Source organism: Oncorhynchus kisutch, linkage group LG9 (assembly GCF_002021735.2).
Source record: "Oncorhynchus kisutch isolate 150728-3 linkage group LG9, Okis_V2, whole genome shotgun sequence".
Classification (NCBI taxonomy): Eukaryota; Metazoa; Chordata; class Actinopteri; order Salmoniformes; family Salmonidae; genus Oncorhynchus; species Oncorhynchus kisutch.
The window spans coordinates 14,949,813-14,970,748 of NC_034182.2; the positions used below are offsets into that span (position 1 = coordinate 14,949,813).

The 20,936-nt window shown below is 40.8% G+C and overlaps 2 protein-coding genes across 5 annotated transcripts; one reads left to right on the forward strand and one right to left on the reverse strand.

Annotated features, from left to right (window-relative positions):
- The first annotated feature begins 5,010 nt into the window (after nt 1-5,010).
- On the forward strand, nt 5,011-6,998 carry LOC109896804 (putative violet-sensitive opsin). Its single transcript, XM_020491162.1, has 5 exons — nt 5,011-5,391; nt 5,532-5,700; nt 6,025-6,190; nt 6,309-6,548; nt 6,696-6,998. The coding sequence occupies exons 1-5, from the start codon at nt 5,052-5,054 to the stop codon at nt 6,783-6,785; spliced, it is 1,005 nt and encodes a 334-aa protein (XP_020346751.1). The 5' UTR covers nt 5,011-5,051; the 3' UTR covers nt 6,786-6,998.
- Nucleotides 6,999-7,125: 127 nt separating this feature from the next.
- Nucleotides 7,126-18,984, reverse strand: LOC109896805 (calumenin-A). 4 transcript variants are annotated; one of them, XM_020491166.2, is made up of 7 exons: nt 18,862-18,984; nt 17,875-18,096; nt 10,019-10,200; nt 9,625-9,791; nt 9,446-9,506; nt 8,465-8,664; nt 7,126-8,340 (listed from the first exon to the last, which is right to left on the reverse strand). In XM_020491166.2, the coding sequence occupies exons 2-7, from the start codon at nt 18,093-18,095 to the stop codon at nt 8,236-8,238; spliced, it is 936 nt and encodes a 311-aa protein (XP_020346755.1). In that variant the 5' UTR covers nt 18,096; nt 18,862-18,984; the 3' UTR covers nt 7,126-8,235. The 4 variants fall into 4 exon arrangements, with proteins under 4 accessions (XP_020346755.1, XP_020346753.1, XP_020346754.1 ...); XM_020491164.2 differs by having other exon boundaries at nt 10,007-10,200; XM_020491165.2 differs by having other exon boundaries at nt 10,007-10,200; nt 18,858-18,978.
- Between the last annotated feature and the right edge of the window lie 1,952 nt (nt 18,985-20,936).

The following is a 20,936-nucleotide window of genomic DNA, read 5'->3' on the forward strand; positions in this document are numbered from 1 at the left end:
TCTATAAGGAGTGTTGTTTTACATTTACTATGGATGTTTAGAAGCCTGTGTGTGAAAGATTTCATTAAAGCATCACTATATTTTAAAAGAGCAACTCTTAGGTGCCCTTGACTTAGCTTGCCTGGCACATCAAGAGGGTGTGGTTTACCCCTTTAGGATCATTATGCTGTTACTCCACCCTCACAAGATTACATTTATTTCATAAATCCCTTTTTAAATTATCAGTTGTCAAAAAGGGCTTCACAGATATCCAGGCTAAAACCCAAAAGAGCAAGCAATGCGGAGGCAGAAGCACAGTGGCTCGGAAAAACTCCCTAGAAAGCCGGAACCTATAAAGAAACCTAGAGAGGAACCAGGCTCCGAGGGGTGGCCAGTCCTCTTCTGGCTGTACCGGGTAGATCCCACTGTTGTCACCAACCTCCACAACTGCTAATATAAGGGTTTTCAAATGGATGCTTTTATATTGGCCATGATCTCACAAGAGCAGATTGGACCGAAGTACAAGGTTCGTTCTATTCAGTTTATTTTGTGGATCACTTTTTGGAGGATACTTTTGTCACAAAACACAAAATGCAAAAGTCAAGAGTGTCATTTTAAGCAATTTTACAGCTGTTAAAACAATTCCTTTTGGGCTGCTATTACATTCTTATCTTGGCAAAATGGAAAGGAAAAGTAAAAGGGAAGAAAATACATGCAAAATACTCGGTTATAGAGAGCCATTGGTGTTAGCATCCTCTGTTTGAAGGCAGCAGCAGACCACCGTCAAACCCAGGTCGTATCATACCCATACGTCTAACCCATACAGCTTGGTTATGATACAACCCTGAGTCTGGGGATGATATTTATCTTGCACCCGTTCTTTCACTCGCTCTCCATCTTTTCTTCATCATGTATCTTGAAGGACTGTAGTGGTCCTTCATCTTCACCTAGTTTGAGGAAAGAATCTTCAAAATGAGGTTCATCGCAATGCATGCACTTCGGTTTGCTGTGCAGTACAAACACAGTTTTGTTGTCATTAGTGTCAAACTATATCAAATCCTTTTTAATGCTAAAAGTTATATAAATTTTTCCAAAGATACAATCTCAGTCAAATAAGCATTGTCAACTGAGATTTCTCCTTAAAGCTAAAATCTCAAACTGATCAATATACCTCAAATTAAACAACCGACCCAAATGCTAAGGTGAAATATAGTCTGTTAAACAAGCCTACTTACCCATACAGAAATTCTGGAAATTAAAAAAGCATACCTTTATTGCTGATGGTAAATTGGGAGAAGCTCTGGTTTTCAAGCAAAAACTAGATCAAAACCCTACCGCCATTAAATTGAACTAGAGTAGCACTGATCTGAAAAGACACGAGAGACAGAGAGAGGAGGACAGAGGAGAAGGATGGAAGAGGAAACGGTTCCTTGGAGAGGTTCCAAGGGAAAGAGGATTGGCTGACTGTGTGCAGGTGTATAAAAAGGAGGACGGGGGGCACGGTGAGGAGGAGGAGGGACATTTACCAATAAACCCACCCCTGATCCTTCCTCAAATTAGTCATTTGACCCCACAATCTGTTGCTAAAGGGATGATCTTGTAGTTTGATCCTTATCCCATGTTACATCCCTGCAGTTTGCAGAGATTGGAAGGATTGGCCAGGTACATCTCAGGTAAATCTTGTTTCCAGATTAAGGCTCATCCCTATATTGTGGCATTTTAAGACACCGATGTCAAGCGATCTAGTATACATGGCAGGCAACAGGCAGCAGGTGGATGGCAGAAAGGTTTCACATGTGATGAAGCTCAGGGAAAGGGCCGTTGACAACAAAACTAAGCATCTTATGTAGCTAACATTAGCTGTACCTGTTAGCCATGAACATGTATGAGTTTAAAAAATAACTCCAACTACTATAGCATACAGTTTATTAAGTAAATCAATAAGATGGGGGAAACTTTTCCATGTTTACATAGTGGGGTGGTGTCATGAGAGTATGTTTTCCCATTGGTGTGTCTGCATGAGTTATTGGTAAAAAACAGTAACTGAAAAAAGTAGCTGAGACACTTTGCAGATCCAATGTCAGCGGCTGCCATCCCTGACAATATATGCAACAGTATCGTGAAGAGGAAAAATAGACAAGACATTCTGAATATCCATGTCCTGCACAGAGAATAATTATTTGTTAGTGAGGTATGTTGATCAGAATTCACCTGATTTCAACTCTCAGAAACGTAGACACCCTTTCCAGGGTGTGAGTGAGGGAGGGAGGAATGGACGAAGGGGTGGGGTGTATTGGGGGCTGATTGTGCTCTAATTGGCTTGCTGCCCAGATAGTCATAAGCATTCTGTTTTCACCCAATCAAGGTTATCTATAACTCTAAACCGTAATCTCTATCCCACGTCAAATGTCATCATTGAAATGGTGTAATGCAAGGAGCAGTTTAAGGGTCAAATGCCTTGCTCAAGGGCCAGAGTTCTTGGTACGAATTGGGGATTCAAACTGGCAACCCTCAAGTTGCTGGCCCACCTCTCTAACCTACCTGCCATTCATTATATGGCACTCATTTTTTGTTCCATTCAAGCTACATCTTGATTCCAGTAGGTTAATAATTTAAACCTGAATGTGCACTGTTAAAATAAGTGCTTTGTAATACCCAAAATAGTGGCAACTGAGCTGCCACCAACTTGAAGGACACAAAACATCTGCCTTAAGAGCCTTAAGATTGCTTGCTGTTTGGGGTTTTAGGCTGGGTTTCTGGACAGCACTCTGTGACATCGACTGATGTAAAAAGGGGTTTATAAATACATTTGATTTGATTGAAAACTTGAACTTTGCTGGATTATTTAAACACATCATCCTAAACTGTTATGAAACATTACATGGTGTATTGTAACATCACTTAATCAAGAGGAGTGCAACACCTGACTGGACTGAGAGCCCTACCGAAAAAAAAGTTGAAAGCATAATGTTGATGTTTTGAGTCCTGTTCAGTGCAGAATTAGATACCTTCTCTTTTGGTGCCATTTCCTCTCTCTAAAGCTTCTAAACACTATTATGGTGTTTCAATCCTGTCTAGTGCAGAATTAGATCACTTCATCTGGAGAATTGTAATGGTTAACATTGTTTCATGTATTTAATCGTTTACCATTTTGGCAGGTATTGTCATGCACAGTGTTCAAATCACCATCAGTGACTGGAGGTTGAACTGCGTGAATTGAGAATTCTCCACTTGCCTCTTCCATTAACAATTATGAGTTTGGGAATGGGTGCTGTGCTCAATGAACGTCAATTTGTCTGACTGTTATGATATCCATTCATCAGGATCCATTACACCTCATGACACAACCAGCTTAATACTAGTATAAAAAAACGTACTTTTCTTTCTTCAAACATGTATACAACATTGTGTGAAATAATTATGAAGTCTAAAAATGTTGAATTACCCACAATCAGAGTCAAGCGGCAAGATAGAAAATGCAAGCTGATTAAAACCACTTCCAATGAGTTCAATCACTAAATGTTGTCTCTCTTTGGTTATCCTCGTGAAAGATACTTACATTTTGAGCAACACATTAAGTTGTATTCAATCTTACATTTTTTGGTCAAATTAAATGAACAAATCATTTAAACAACTTGCATAATTAAAAATATATATATTTTGGGGGTATTTTCACACTTTATTGAAATGACAGAGGGGATACAGATAGGTGTGAGAAACAGATTAAAGGGTTGGAGCAGGGGGAATTTATCCCAGTCTTCGGTGGGGAGAGGGGTGTTTTAGTGTGTTATACCGCTAGACCACAGGCACTGCATGACTTGCATTCATTTTTTTATGAAGTGTTTTTTGTTTGTTGTTAATGTCAATAAACCCAGAATCATTTCTTATAGTCTGGCTGTGTTGTTGAGTGGGTCAAATTCAAACAAAATGTATCATTTTACTGCCCCTCCTGTTTCTAATCTGTCTTAGTAAAGCATTGAAAAAATAACAACAAATATTCTTCATAGTCCCTTATCATCAATCAATATATAATCTATAAACCATGTCCATTTCTAACCCACTTATTGTATGAGAAACACAGTTTTTGTGTTTTGATGCTGCCTTTTACATGCACTGAAAGTCCAAAAATTTAAATATTTTTACAACACCAATATTCAGGTTGAAGAACCACTTTAGGTGTCTCAGAGTACTTCATTTCTGTTTTAAACACACTCTGTGAACTACAACACTTAAATTGGGTTAACATTCAAACACCAGATCTCAGTTTAGGTGCACTACTTTTCATGGTTTCACTAAACAATCGTGGTTTTTGAGACATTCTATTTTTACATTGTGACTTGTATCTTTCACAGTGCTCTGTGTGCTAGAGCTTCCCTGTAGAAATGTAGACAACAAGACCAAGGCTCTCTATGCTAGCTTATTATCGGCAATCAATTAATTCATTTGTTAATGGTTTAGCACTTAACAATAATGAATTGTTAAAGTGGAGTTTCCAAACATTGTTGATGTGATTGCCACTGCCCAATCAGCTTGTTCTTTTTACCCCTGTTCACCACATCCCCATCCCCCTCCCCTTAGGTTACGTTCTTGGAAGGTTAATGTCTATCAAAGATGAGTCCCTCAGAGATGAATGGGAACTGGATAAGGCAGTTACCACCTCATTAGAACAGCCTACACAGCTTAGCTTGATTCAGTGATATACATGACAAACTCCAGAAGTATGGCAATGCTTTCTATCTTAACACTGTCCGCACCAACAAAAACAACCTGTCTCTGTTATAAATTAAATTATTCTTCAAAATTGTATTCTTTCACACTGGCTCTTTAAGATGGATTACTACGCCCAACAAAGTAAGGTCTCTACTTACGGGTCATGGTCATGGGGGCAGCTTAATCCTAAAGTTTATTCTTCCACCTACAAGATCAGGAAGATCCGCAGGAGAAGCCTGTTCCTGACATAATGTAAAGAGGTTTATAAGTGGTTTGTGGTCATATAAAAGGGAGCCTTTCAGCGTCACAGTGCACATCTAAGGGACGGACGGGTAGGGGTACTGAGTCAGAGAGGAGCCAGGATGGGAAAGAACTTCCATCTATACGAGAACATCTCTAAGGTCAGCCCATTTGAGGGGCCACAGTATCACCTGGCCCCAATATGGGCTTTCTACCTACAGACTGCTTTCATGGGCTTTGTGTTCTTTGCTGGAACACCCCTAAACTTGATCATTCTCGTGGTGACAGTGAAGTACAAGAAGCTGAGACAACCGCTGAACTACATCCTGGTCAATGTCTCGTTAGCAGGTTTTATCTTTGTGACTTTCTCTGTGAGTCAAGTGTTCGTTTCTAGTGCGAGAGGATACTACTTCCTGGGTTACACCTTGTGTGCAATGGAAGCTTGCATGGGTTCAATAGCAGGTAAAACTCATCGTAGCAACAAAAACAGCAACAACTTAAGCGATTCATTTTACTCCTCTGATTATTTACATGCAAACTAGTTTTTGTGTTCGATGTCTTTGATATCTCAACCTATTGATAGCTTCTTCTCTCTTACTCAGGGTTGGTGTCAGCTTGGTCTCTGGCTGTCCTTGCCTTTGAGAGATACGTGGTCATCTGCAAACCCTTCGGCACCTTCAAATTTGACAACAACCAGGCTCTGGCGGCTGTTGCCTTCACCTGGGTCATGGGGATCGGATGTGCAACCCCACCATTCTTCGGCTGGAGCAGGTATTCATCCCCAGCCTCTCACAAACACTTTGATCTTGTCTGGATTAATAAATACTCTTTGTATTTGGCTACTATTAGGTTATTTGGTTCATATTGCACACACAGGGGATGGGGAAAATGGCAAATATCCTAAAATGAGTTAAAATGTGTTGCCGTACATGTAAGGTTCTGACCAGCAATTTACGTCACTAATTGGCTACAATGTTTGCATCGCTCGCTGCTTTTCAAGTTAGATAAGTCGCTGATTTATATAGGCATGGAGGAAACCCCGCAGAGAGACAATGTGTGGGGCCTGAGTTACAGTAACCTGGGTTTGTTTTACAGGTATATCCCTGAGGGTCTGGGCTGCTCCTGTGGACCTGACTGGTATACAAACAATGAGGAGTACCACTGTGCCAGCTACACCAAATTCCTCATTGTTACTTGTTTCCTCATGCCCATGTCCATTATCTTTTTCTCCTACTCCCAACTACTGGGAGCACTACGGGCTGTGAGTACAATGCTATCTGGGTTAAAAAAACAAAACAAAGTACAGTATAGTCAGTTTTTGGAACCCAGATGTGACCAGTTTGTCCTGTCTGTGTGTGTGTGTGTGTGTGTGTGTGTAGGTGGCAGCTGCACAGGCTGAGTCAGCTTCCACCCAGAAGGCAGAAAAGGAAGTATCCAGGATGGTGATTGTGATGGTGTGCTCCTTCATTCTGTGTTACGGCCCCTACGCCTTGGCAGGCTTGTACTTCGCCTATACAACAAGCGAGAACAAAGACTACCGCCTGGTCACCATCCCTGCTTTCTTCTCTAAAAGCTCCTGTGTATACAACCCTCTCATTTACGCCTTCATGAACAAACAGGTGATTCTAAATACACTGACAGTGGCACACATACTCATTGACATACACTCAGAAATTAAGCACATGAATTAAGACACGAGTCTGAACAAGACACACAACCTTATCATGTTCATTCTCTGTCATATAAATATCCGTCTCCGTCCTCAGTTCAACGCCTGCATCATGGAGACAGTGTTTGGAAAGCAGATTGAGGAGACTTCAGTTTCAGCCTCCAAGACAGAGGTCTCCACAGCCTAATCTTTGACTCTGGTCTCAGTCCATCAGGAGCCCATCCCCAACAGCCAACAGTCTTGGGGTGGATTCAATAAACCATCTAAGGTTCCCTAACACTTGATTGAAATTGTGAGTTCAGGAGAAAGGGTTTATTGAATCTACCCCTTTATGAAATACTCATATCAAATTGTAAGATAAGGTAAATAAAGATTTATATTGTATTATGATGCACTTTTAGAAACAGTGGTGGACAGTGTTTTATTTCAACCACTCTCTCCATTTCCCTGATATCTTAACTAAATCATTAACAAACACAACCAGACATACAAAATAAGATGTGCACTGAGGCTCAAACTTGAACAAATAAGTTTACTCAATTCATTTTTTTTATTGAGAAAATGGGCTGTGGAATCCAAAGTACAGAATTTAATCCAAAAGATGAATGTCCATACATTCTATGTATAAACTCAGAAAATAAAACACTTGCCAAGTATGTAAATACTTCAACATAATCTTAATTTAGGGCAAGCGTAATTCAGTAACAACACTGCAATGCACCAACCTTTCAGTTCAGCATGCCCCATAGGAAGGAAGTACAACCGCTTTTATTTCTAACCAATAGAACAGATGCTTTATCACATGTGTGCTGGTTCTCAACAGTCTAAAATGGTTTCCTTTTGTTTCACATTGGTCATCCAACATGTTTCGTTCACCTATCATTTGTTCCTAGATAAGTGCAGATGGAGGCAAGGAGAGGAAGCCACTGCAGACTATTGAGAGGGAGTGATTGACAGGAGAAAAGGCTACAGAAGCAGTGATGAACTTGGCAACATTGTAATAACAACCCTAGTCATGACAGACAAATACAGTACATATGAAGAAGAGGGGGTCAAAGTGAGCGTTTATGGAGAAACAGAGCAGGGTGAGGGATGATTTCACTGTAGTGGACTCACGTTCCCATGACCCTCTGATATTTAGTGTCGGTTTCATTGGTTGAGCTCCCAAAAGACTACTCAGAAGGCACACTGGGTAAAAGGATACGTATGAGGCTAACGTTGGGTAGCATCTCTTATCTACTAACGATACTAAGAAATGATGGGCTATCATTACAATCAGTGTCATTCAAAACATGACTAAAAAACACCAAATAATTCCCACATATGAAGGGTTTGTTGGAAGAATTATAAATTATTACAACTCCAAATGGAATATTCAGTGCTTGTGAGTATAGCATCATATTTTAAACAAAGGCAAAAATAATGACCAAACTAAACTACCTATGTTTGTAACGGAACAATAAAATTAAGTGTTGGGATGGGTAGTCAGTAAATATAACACTCACGCAACTATTGAGTGCTATCAACCACATACTAATTGGAGACAATGTAGTGTATGAATAGGTGTTGTACAAAGTACATTTGATCATTTATCAAATCAAGTTTAAAACTGTTTTATCTAGCTAGGACCAAATAACCTAAAACTCATCATGCCGTACTAGCGCCTCACCAAAGTCAGTTGCTTGACTTCCTACAAACAGGTCGTACTTGTTCAGGATTTCTTCCTTGCTGAGCTTTCCATCCTGAAATCAAAACAAAAAAAGATATTTAGTCAATAGAATGCTTAAAAACAGACAAAGCCGTGTGAGTGAAAGCAAGAGAGAATGAAAACCAATAGAGACAAGAGAGAGAGCACGATTGTCTCACCTTGTTCAAGTCAGACTCGTAGACGAGGTGTTTGGCCTCGGCCTCTGCATGGTCGTAATCTGAAGGAAGGATCCAGTCCAAAGTCTCCTCCCGATCCATCTTCCCGTCTTTGTTCTTGTCTCGGAACTCTGAGAACTGCTCGCGCTCCGTAGCAACCCAGTCTGGCTCCTCCATCTCATCTTCATGGTTGTACATGTCACCTAGGAAACGAGGGGGATGAAAGTGTGTCTGAAGGTAGAAACATCAATATAGTAAATCTATTGAATGGGGACCTCAGAATAAAGTGACTATACACTGAGTATTCCAAACATTAGGAACACCTTCTGCAGTGCTTCCCACGGTTGTGTCAAGTTGGCTGGATGTCCTTTAGGTGGTGGACCATTCTTGATACACACGGGAAACTGCTGTGTGGAAAACACAGCAGCGTTGCAGTTCTTGAAACAAACAGGTGCGCTTGGCACCTACTACCATAACCCGTTCAAAGGCATATAAATCTTTTGTCTTACCCAGTCACCATCAACATGGCACACATACACAATCCATATCTCAGTTGTCTCAAGGCTTTAAAAAAAATCCTTCTTTAACCAGTCTCCTCTGCTTCATCTACACTGATTGAAGTTGATTTAACAAGTGACATCAATTAGGCCTAGTCACTTTACCCTGCCTTCATGTACATATCTATCTCAAGTTCCTTGTACTAGTACTCCATGTATCTAGCTCGATTCTTGTGCATTTTATTCCTCATGTTACTTTCTCCCCCCCCCCCCCAATTCATTTTTGAAACTTTGCATCGTTGGGAAAGGTTCGTAAGCAAGCATTTCACTGTAAAGTCTACACCAGTTGTATTCAGGTCATGTGATAAATAAAATGTGATTTCATTTGATTTAAGGGATCATAGCTTCACCTGTTCAGTCTGTCATGGAAAGAGCAGGTGTTCATAATGTTTTGTATACTAAAGAGTATGTCCACTTCAGTCCTTACCTATGTATTCATTCAGGTCAATGAAACCATCACCATTCTTATCAATGTCCTCCATGGTTTCCTGTGGGGTAAACAAGGAGAAAGGAGGATGGTCAGAGCCGACCGGTGAACACTGGTCCCTTGTTTCTTTCTTTCCAAATACCTTTAAATCTAATGAACACAGAGAATGAAACACATACCAGCACCACTATGTCCTTCATGTGGTCGTACTCCTCTGGGTGTAGGAAGGCTGTGAACTCCTCTTTGTTGGCGATTTGGTCTCCGTTCTGGTCGGCCATTTTGAAACGCCTCTCGTCCCTCGCCATCATGTGCTGGTAGTTGTAACCATCATCTGGTTCCGGGTCATCTGTGGGGTCAAAGGGAAGCGGCTATGATCTCTAGTTAATCACACGTGATACACCCCGACCTGAATTGATACGGTAAATCAACCAATCAGTGAAACTAATACTAAAGGCCCTGCAACTATGGAATCAGTCGAATTAGTCATAAGCAACACAAACATTAGTTTTGGACATTTTGCATGTCCCGGGCTCATGCATGCGCATGTCATGCCCTTCTTACCCAGATAGGTACCATAAGTTACATTCCTGTATTCCTCCCAAGAGATCATGCCGTCATTGTTGACATCAAAGTCCTTCCATTGGCGGTCCACGTTCTCATAGACGTACTTCTTCTGAGCCTTCTTAATCCACGCTTTCAGCTCCACCTCAGTGACAAAACCATCACTGTCCCCATCAATCTTCTCTACAATCACACTGTATCAGAAAGGGGAAAAGCGAGAAAGAGAGAGACTGAACTAAAAATGTAGTTCAAAAGAGGTCAAACTATATTTACTACAATACCAATGTAATAACAGTCAAAACCTAGATCTAGTAGAGTCTACGTGAAAGTGATCGCCTGTTCTTTGAATCTGATGGGAAAGGGGGAATTCTACCTCTCCATTTACTTGTGATGGGTTCAGATTTCAAAACTTTAAATGTTGTTAATCATCAGTTATACTAGAGACATAAGGGTGCCATAGTCTAGGGTTTACACCAGAAGTTAGTGGTTATCTGTAGGAGGAATGTATATGGTGGAAGCAATTAAGCTTGGAATGTACTGAGTGCAGGGAAGACGATCATGTTGGCAGGCACTGATAAGGGTGGAGAGCTGTGGATTAGTGAGGAAGGGGGTCGAGGTCAGGTCACATTAGGAGAGAAGGAACAGTTTATTGCCCGTATCACTTAAGTTCCTGCCTATAAATAAAGATGTAACGTTTAGAGAGAAGGAGACTCCACCCGAATTGGGGTGGGTATATACAGTCGTGGCCAAACGTTTTGAGAATGAAAATTAATTTGTGTCAAAGTCTGCTGCCTCAGTTTGTATGATGGCAATTTGCATATACTCCAGAATGTTATGAAGAGTGATCAGATGAATTGCAATTAATTGCAAAGTCCCTCTTTGCCATGCAAGTGAACTGAATTCCAAAAAAACATGTCCACTGCATTTTAGCCCTTCCACAAAAGGACCAGCTGACATGTCAGTGATTCTCTCATTAACACAGGTGTGAGTGTTGATGAGGACAAGGCTGGAGATCACTCTGTCATGCTGATTGAGTTTGAAAACCAGACTGGAAGCTTCAAAAGGAGAGATGGTGCTTGGAATCATTGTTCTTCCTCTGTCAACCATGGTTACCTGCAAGGAAACATGTGCCGTCATCATTGCTTTACACAAAAAGGGCTTCACAGGCAAGGATATTGCTGCCAGTAAGATTGCACCTAAATCAACCATTTATCGGATCATCAAGAACTTCAAGGAGAGCGGTTCAATTGTTGTGAAGAAGGCTTCCGGGCGCCCAAGAAAGTCCAGTAAGCACCAGGACCGTCTCCTAAAGTTGATTCAGCTGCGGGATCGGGGAACCACCAGTACAGAGCTTGCTCAGGAATGGCAGCAGGCAGGTGTGAGTGCATCTGCACACACAGGCGAAGACTTTTGGAGGATGGCCTGGTGTCAAGAAGGGCCGCAAAGAAGCCAATTCTCGAGGAAAAACATCAGGGACAGACTGATATTCTGCAAAAGGTACAGGGATTGGACTGCTGAGGAATGGGGTAAAGTCATTTTCTCTGAATCCCCTTTCCGATTGTTTGGGGCATCCGGAAAAAAGCTTCTCCGGAGAAGACAAGGTGAGCGCTACCATGAGTCCTGTGTCATGCCAACAGTAAAGCATCCTGTGACCATTCATGTGTGGGGTTGCTTCTCAGCCAAGGGAGTGGGCTCACTCACAAAATCATAAGAGGGCAGTTTACAGAGATATGTGGGATGGACTGAGAGAAGCTGAGGGGTGGGGTTAAGGTGATATGTGGGATGGACTGAGAGAAGCTGTGGGGTGGGGTTAATGTGATATGTGGGAATGACTGAGAGAAGCTGAGGGGTGGGGTTAAGGTGATAGGTGGGATGGACTGAGAGTAGCTGAGGGGTGGTTTAAATTCTATTGTTCTATTATAATTATGACTGAACAAGATGTATAATGTACAGCGTATAAATACTATCTATTGTAAAATGTGTATAAAATGAACAGTACCAGTCAAGTTCGCACATACCTACTCATTCAAGGGTTCTTAATTTTTACAATTTTCTTCTTTGTAGAATAATAGTGAAGACATCAAAACTATGAAATCATGTAGTGACCAAAAAACGTTAAACAAATCTAAATATATTTGAGATTCGTTAAAGTAGCCACCCTTTGCCTTGATGCCAACTCTTGGCATTCTCTCAACCAGTATCCGCTGGAATGATTTGCCTGAAGGAGTTTCCACATATGGTGAGCACTTATTGTCTGCTTCTTCTTCACTGCGGTCCAACTCATCCCAAACCATCTCAATTGGGTTGAGGTCAGGTGACGGTGGAAACCAGGTCACCTGATGTAGCTCTCATTCTTGGTCAAAAAGCCCTTAGAGCTTGGAGGTGTGTTGGGTCATTGTCCTGTTGAAAAACAAATGAAAGTCCCACTAAGCCCAACCAGATGGGATGGCGTATCACTGCAGAATGCTGTGGTAGTCACGCTGGTTAAGCATCCCTTGAATTCCAAATTAATCACAGACAGTGTCACCAGCAAAGCACCCCCCACACCATAACACCACCTCCATGCTTCATGTTGGGAACCACACATGCGGAGATCATCCGTTCAACTACTCTGAGTCACAAAGACAAGGCGGTTGGAAGAAAAAAAGTCAAATTCGGACTCAGACCAAAGGACAGATGTCCACCAGTCTAAATGTCCATTGCTCATATTTCTTGGCCCACGCAAGTCTTTTCTTCTCATTGGTATCCTTTTGTAGTTTTTTTTGTAGCAATTCGACTATGAAGGCAGGATTCACACAGTTTGTGACTTTTTCTTATCATAAATCGCACAACTCATGTAGCCTAGCCCATAGGCTTATACAGTTTTAGTCGGAAGTTTACATACACCTTAGGAAAATACATTTAAACTCAGTTTCTCACAATTCCTGACATAGAATCCCAGTAAAAAGTTCCTGTTTTAGGTCAGTTAGGATCACCACTTTATTTTAAGAATGTGAAATGTTAGAATAGAGAGAATGAATTATTTCAGCTTTTATTTATTTCACCACATTCCCAGTGGGTCAGAAGTTTACATACGCTCAATTAGTATTTGGTAGCATTGCCTTTAAATTGTTTAACTTGGGTCAAACGTTTCAGGTAGCCTTCCACAAGCTTCCTACAATAATTTGGATGAATTTTGTCCCATTCCTCCTGACAGAGCTGGTGTAACTGAGTCAGGTTTGTAGGCCTCCTTGCTCACACACAACTATTCAGTTCTGCCCACAAATTTCTATAGGATTGAGGTCAGGGCTTTGTGACTTTTGTACCGGTGTCCTCCTGCATCTTCACAAGGTCCTTTGCTGTTGTTCTGGGATTGATTTGCACTTTTCGCAACAAAGTACATTCATCTCTAGGAGACAGAATGAATCTGCATCCTGGTCGCATGGTGTTTATACTTGCATACTATTGTTTGCACAGATGAACATGGTACCTTCAGGCGTTTGGAAATTGCTCCCAAGGACGAACTAGACTGTGGAGGTCTACAATTATTTTTTCTGGGATCTTGGCTGATTTCCCCATGTCAAGCAAAGAGGCACTGAGTTTGAAGGTAGGCCTTGAAATACATCCACAGGTACACCTCCAATTGACTCAAACGATGTCAATTAGCCTATCAGAAGCCAAGACAATTTTCTGGAATGTTCCAAGCTGTTGAAAGGCACAGTCAACTTAGTGTATGTAAACTTCTGACCCACTGGAATTGTGATAGTGAATTATACGTGAAATAATCTGTCTGTAAACAAATGTTGGAAAAACTACTTGTGTCATGCACAAAGAAGATGTCCTAACCGACTTGCCAAAACTATAGTTTGTGAACAAGAAATGTGTGGAGTGTTTGAAAACGAGTTTTAATGACTCCAACCTAAGTGTATGTACATTTCTGACTTCAACTGTATGTTTTAATAAAGTTCGTATCACAACTAAAGTGGCCAAACTACTTAAAATTAAGCCGCTTTCAAGGAGTGTAGAGCCTAACTGGCATGTGTGTGAGTTTCAAATTTGGGGAAGATCATTTTCACCATAAAAATGCATCTTTACAATAAAAGCATTACATTGCATTTGCAGTCACTTTTGATAAAGATATTTTCCACTAATGGAAAATTTGCGCTTTTAGCCTACTAGCATGTGCACATTGTTGCGCTGAAAATGTGACGAAATAGCCTTATCGTTTATCAACATTTTAAGCTAAACGTTCTGATCCGTTACGTCAGCCACAGTCACTAAAAAAGCTTTTTTTAATGCTAGTGGTTGTATTAATTTGGGATCTATCGCATCCCACAACTGTCCCAGAATATGTTGACCTTTGTACTATGGATGATAGTAGATTGAAATTGGCTAGTGCTTTTGCTGGTCACTAGACCTATTCATATTGTTGAATGACGAAATATAAGTGTGGACATTTCTTCCAATATCTTCAATATGCACCTCGGATAAGAGGTGGATAAGGACTGGATAAGGACTTGCGCAGTTGTGTCACAGATGTGTCTTCACTTGTAGCCTGAGAGATAGACAGCTACACAAAGGGGATGCCGCCGTGAAATCCTAGGCATTATTAAATGCTTGTCAAATTGTGAATGAGTGACGGAAGTAGTGTACAGCCTGCACAAAAAAACAAAAATGCATTTCAAGCGACTTTTTTCAAATCATCAAAAGAGTCACATCATGCAGCCTTACAATATATTAAAAATCAAAACAGTCAATGTTTTTTGTATTACAATGAAAGATACATTGATAAAAACTCTAAATTAAGCATATAGGAATACCCATTTCTTTGTTAACCTCTCAACACAGAATAGCCAAATGTGCACACAACCTCAAATCGGTTGGAAAAATATTCGTATTTTATTCAGCTTTGTTCAAAATGTATTCTTCATATTATAAAATGCCACAAAATCTTGTCTGCTAAATTAACTAGTGTAGCCCACAGCCATTTGGCATAGCCAGATCAGGAAAGGTCAGAGTATGCTACTCTGTTCTTCTGAAATAGACTACATTTTCTTCATATCATGCTTCTTTAGACCGGTCTAAAATAAATAATGTATTTATTGTGAAGGTGTAGGCTATTTTACATGGATTTATTAGACATTTTAAAATATAGATGTTCCAAAGGTCTGCATCAATGGCTTGTATGCGTTGTGTGGAAGCCAGGAGATGCTAAATGTGTTTATGTTAATTAAACGGTCAATTACCGTGAGACCGACAGCTATTTGCGTGACAATCACTGGCTAACGAAATTGTGACCGTCACAGCCCTAGTCGAGACAGGCTACTTTCTGAGTGGACATTTAGGCCTATAGAGAGAATCAGCGAACTGACACACGCACACCCCCATAAAAGCACCCATGAATCAAAACCACCACCAGTGTACTGTCAGACACAAGAGAAAATATTTATTCTTTCACTAAAACATAAGAAAGAAAACCTTGGCCTACGTTAGGCTTCCTGAGAGAAGGATGCAAGATAAAAGTATGAAGGCGACAGCTATGCCATAGTATGAAGATGAAATTGACAATCATTAAAATAGAAACAATTACACAAAACATGTCCATAGCCTATTTATCAGCGATGTTGATTATCGAGGGATTGGAAAGATTATTCAAATACTGTGAGGAACTATTATAATGGACTTCGTTGACTTACTGTGGGAAGTGAAGAAAATATGACTTAGAAGCCCAGCAGGGCACTTTCCTACCTTTGACATTTGCGAGAAGCAGGCCAGGTACTTCTATGCGTGTTCAGGTGCATGCGCTCCATCAACATTAACAGGTCAGAGAAACCAGACATGCTCATATGGAGCTCGTAAATTATGATTTGAAATAAATCAAAACATGTTTGTCACAAGTGTAGCAGGTTTTGAAATGTGCAAACAACGTTTCCACTCAGAGAATGAGAACAGTAACTGACTAATTAATACATGCATTTACAGAAATGTATGTAACCAGATTACAGGAATGAATGGTAAATTGCCTGTTTTATAAACGGTAGCATACCACATGGGAATTCCTAAAAGTGCATTGCGGTCTTAGGCTACTATTATACTTTGCAGGGATAGGAGGACAGCATTTTTTTTTTATCTGGTTCAGGGCAGCATATCGGCCATAACCAGGCCTGATCAGTGTTGATTAGTCTATAATTTAAGAAAAGATTCTGTATCAAATTATACCATGCCTGGTTGGACAGGCTTGGCAAATTGTCCATTTGACACAACACGGTGCTCTTAAACGCTAGTAAAACCAAATGCATGCTTTTCAACCGATCGCTGCCTGCACCCGCATGCCCGACTAGCATCACCACCCTGGATGGTTCCGACCTTGAATATGTGGACATCTATAAGTACCTAGGTGTCTGGCTAGACTGTAAACTCTCCTTCCAGACTCATATCAAACATCTCCAATCGAAAATCAAATCAAGAGTCGGCTATCTATTCCGCAACAAAGCCTCCTTCACTCACGCCGCCAAACTTACCCTAGTAAAACTGACTATCCTACCGATCTTCGGCGATGTCATCTACAAAATTGCTTCCAACACTCTACTCAGCAAACTGGATGCAGTTTATCACAGTGCCATCCGTTTTGTCACTAAAGCACCTTATACCACCCACCACTGCGACTTGTATGCTCTAGTCGGCTGGCCCTCGCTACATATTCGTGGCCAGACCCACTGGCTCCAGGTCATCTACAAGTCCATGCTAGGTAAAGCTCCGCCTTATCTCAGTTCACTGGTCACGATGGCAACACCCATCCTTAGCACGCGCTCCAGCAGGTGTATCTCACTGATCATCCCTAAAGCCAACACCTCATTTGGCCGCCTTTCGTTCCAGTACTCTGCTGCCTGTGACTGGAATGAATTGCAAAAATCGCTGAAGTTGGAGACTTTTACCTCCCTCACCAACTTCAAAAATCTGCTATCTGAGCAGCTAACCGATCGCTGCAGCTGTACATAGTCTATTGGTAAATAGCCCACCCATTTTCACCTACCTCATCCCCATACTGTTTTTATTTATTTACTTTTCTGCTCTTTTGCACACCAATATCTCTACCTGTACATGACCATTTATCACTCCAGTGTTAATCTGCAAAATTGTAATTATTCGCCTACCTCCTCATGCCTTTTGCACACAATGTATATAGACTCCCCTTTTTTTCTACTGTGGAATTGACTTGTTAACTCCATGTGTAACTCTGTTCACACTGCTATGCTTTATCTTGGCCAGGTCGCAGTTGCAAATGAGAACTTGTTCTCAACTAGCCTACCTGGTTAAATAAAGGTGAAATAAAATCAAATAAGAGCATTATAGGCCTCAAAGCCAAAACAACCTTGTCAACTGCTGTTGAATAATTAATGAAGTCAGAAACATCCAAACTTTTTTTTTTTAAAGACTGATTTATTTACTAGCAAGCAATGAAAATGTGCATTGTATAAAAACATTTTTTTTAAAGAGTCCACACATCAAACAATGTTAACTGAAGAGCCCTAGCCTATAGCACTCTACATCCCTCTCATCAAGCAATTAGCTGCTTAAGCAAAGGTAAGTTGTAAAGGGGAGATGTAGAAAGTTTAATAGACCAACTAGGTTAACAAAACATTTGCAAACACTCTCGCTATTAGGTCGTTTATCTACGTGAAAATAATTTTTTAAATCCTAAAATTAATGTAGGCCTATTTAAACAGTTTTATTTTCGCTCTTCATCTGTAATCATCAGTTACACAGTTATTCAATTACCGTCACAGCCCTACCCTCAACTTGATACTATTGATGCACAGCCGACCCGAGGAAAGGTGGCCATATTGGACTATTGAGACGCAACCAGGCCGACACTTGAGTCTACTCACCCTAGCCTGCGCTTGCTCTCCTCTGGGCTGAGGTCGTCAAAAGACTTGGCCTCCTTTTGTCCTAGGAAGGCATCGTGGTCGTAGTCAAAGCCCTGAGCATCGTCATGCTCGCGGCTACTGAGAGGTGCATCGTGGTGAATGCGTTCCTTTTTCTCTGTGGGTTTACTGGTGGCATAGACCACGCAGAGGGCAAAGCACATGAGCAACGGCCTGATCTCCATCCTATGAGAGAGAGAGCAAGAGAGATATTAAAAACATTCTGGAAGAGGTGTCAACATCAAAGCCTGTGAATAGCTCACAGGCAGCATCTGCATTTGCTGCTCATTAGGGCTGCTTCTTTGACAGGCTCTTTGACATTAAGGTGTTACAGGACTTGTTTCACATGATCAACTGTTGGTTGTTTAATAAACTGCTGCTGGCAGCATAGACTTGTGATAGGACATTTAAAAAACGGAAGAAAATAGATACAATATATATATATGAGTCAGGCAGGAATGCCAAATATCATGAGTGCACTGCCATGCAGACATGTGTGGTATTTGTAACATTGACGTTTTTAAATAGTTTACAGTAATTGAATACAGATCAGGGGAATACAATAACAAAATTGCTCACTATAACGGTAAAGTGGAAAGAATGTAGCTTTTGGCTGTCTGAACACAAATAAAAAAGGCACCGATTGTAACAATGTAGCAACACATAAACAGTGTAGTCCGTGTGAATGGTGTATGTAAAATTTTCCATTTCGCTACATTACAAAATGTGGGACAACAAACCAGAAATCAGTTGTTGACAGTATTGTAAGATATGTTGTATTCAGTCTCTTCATCATAATAAGATCGGCTGCTAGCCGTTAGCTCTCGTCAGACTATTGGAATGCGTCTGAATTGCAAATCCTACCATTTAGGGTTAGCTGATCATACAAAGTAACACTATCAACGCATCAATATTAGCTTGTAAGATAAGTAATATCATTGTATTACCTACCTGGCTGATGATTCCCAGACACAATATGTACACTATGTCTATTCCACAAGCCAACAGCTTAATAAGCACACCCCAGCCTCGGCCCTTTTCCTTCTTAAAGGAGATCCAATGAGATTATACATATGAGCCTTCACGAGCTTTGATTGGTCCACTTCAGCAAAAAGGCACATTTGGCCGATGACTTCATGTTCCATAATAAAACGTTTATTCATCGCATTCACGTTTAATTGGATTACACGAAAGTGTGTAGTGTTTGAACCAATCGTGTTTTAGAGAATGTATTTACGCTGGGTAAAATCTTCGCTGCTGTCCCTTTGCCCGAAACCTCATCCTGGGCACCTGATTGGCTACTAATTGCCACGTCCCCAAATTTGAGTAAATCTTTCTAGAACTGTCATCATACACGGAAGTTTACATGGACATGTGTTTCAGTTGATGTTGAGCATTGGATAAAATAGAAATACTAATAAAGTTAAAATGTTCTTCTCGCCATAATGTATTTCAGTAATCTGTCTTCAGTGGACCTGACAACTTTAACTTGCTGCCTTCAGTATCTTGGACAAGACCAAAATGTATGCCGCTGACTAGGTATTACGTTTATGGGGAGATGGGTATGGCAGAGGGTAAATTAATTAATAGCATACTAAATGTTGTTTAACATTTGAGTCTGAACTTTTGTGGGATTAGATGTCGCCCTAACATGAATTGTTTTAGTTTTTTTCCCATTTCACTGTCAATGGAGGTAGGCTAAACTCACTTTGGCATGAATGCATATGCAACATTCACTGAAAAAAAATAGAAATATATACAGTTTATTGGTTAGTACAGTTTAGCAGACGTTATAGCAGGTGCAGCTAAATGCTTGTTACTAGCTCATAACAATGCAGATAAAATGCCAAAGTACACTAATATATAACATCTTGAAATGTCAGAACAAATCCAATTAATCCAAATGCAATCTTATACGGTATTACACCGGATAAATGTACACATGCGCAAGGAACGACTCTGCAGAAGCGAACCAGGTACACGGACAGGAACAGCATCAGAACTGTGAAACACAAAAACAGACGAGACCCAAAGCAGCAGTGGAGAACTGACAAATATAGGGGAGGTAATAAACAGGTGATTGAGTCCAGGTGAGTCCAATATCGTTGATGTGTGACAAGGGAATGCAGGCGTGCATAATGATGGTGGCAGGAGTGCATAATGCAGGGCAGTCTGGCGCTCGGCGAGAAGAGCGGGAGCAGACGTGACAACATGATATACTAAGAATGATAAAGTATGTACAGCAGTAGATATATTAGAGTGAGCTATGTCAAGAATCAGCATATTAACACATTGCGGTGTGTACAGACAGTGTAACAAATAAAACGTCCAGTAGTAGAAATAATAGAATAAGCTATGTCGAGAATACAGTATTTGTATACACAGCAAAAAAAACATGTACAAAAAACTAAATTGAGTCTGGAATATAAATATATATGTATGTGAATGGTGTGTACACTGAGTATACCGAACATTAGAAACAACTTCCTAGAAAGGCCACTCTAAAATGTGCAGTTTTACACAACACCACAGATGTGTCAAATTTTCAGGGAGCTTGCAATTGGTATTTTGACGACAGGAATGTCCACCAGAGCTGTTGCCAGATAATTAAATGTTCAGTTCTCTAACATAATATTGTTTTAGGGAATTTGTTGTCGGTGTGAAGGGACCATTTCAGGTCCTCAGTGATGTGCATGCAGGGTAACTTGAAGCTTTTGACCATCTCCACTGCGGCTCCCTTCGGTGTGGATGGGGGCGTGCACTCTTTGCTGTTTCCTGTAGTCCATGATCAAGATAGACAAGCAGTCATGAATCACATTGCCAGTCTACTGGCAAATCCTTTTCAATTCAACATTGGAAATCGCAAATTCAACAATGTGTCACGCCTGCTCCCGCTCCCCCTTTCTGGTGCTCGAGGGCGCAAGGCATTATCATTACGCACACCTGTCACCATCGTTACGCGCATCAGTGCTTCATGGGACTCACCTGGACTAATGCACCATAACTAATGCACCATATCTAATGTA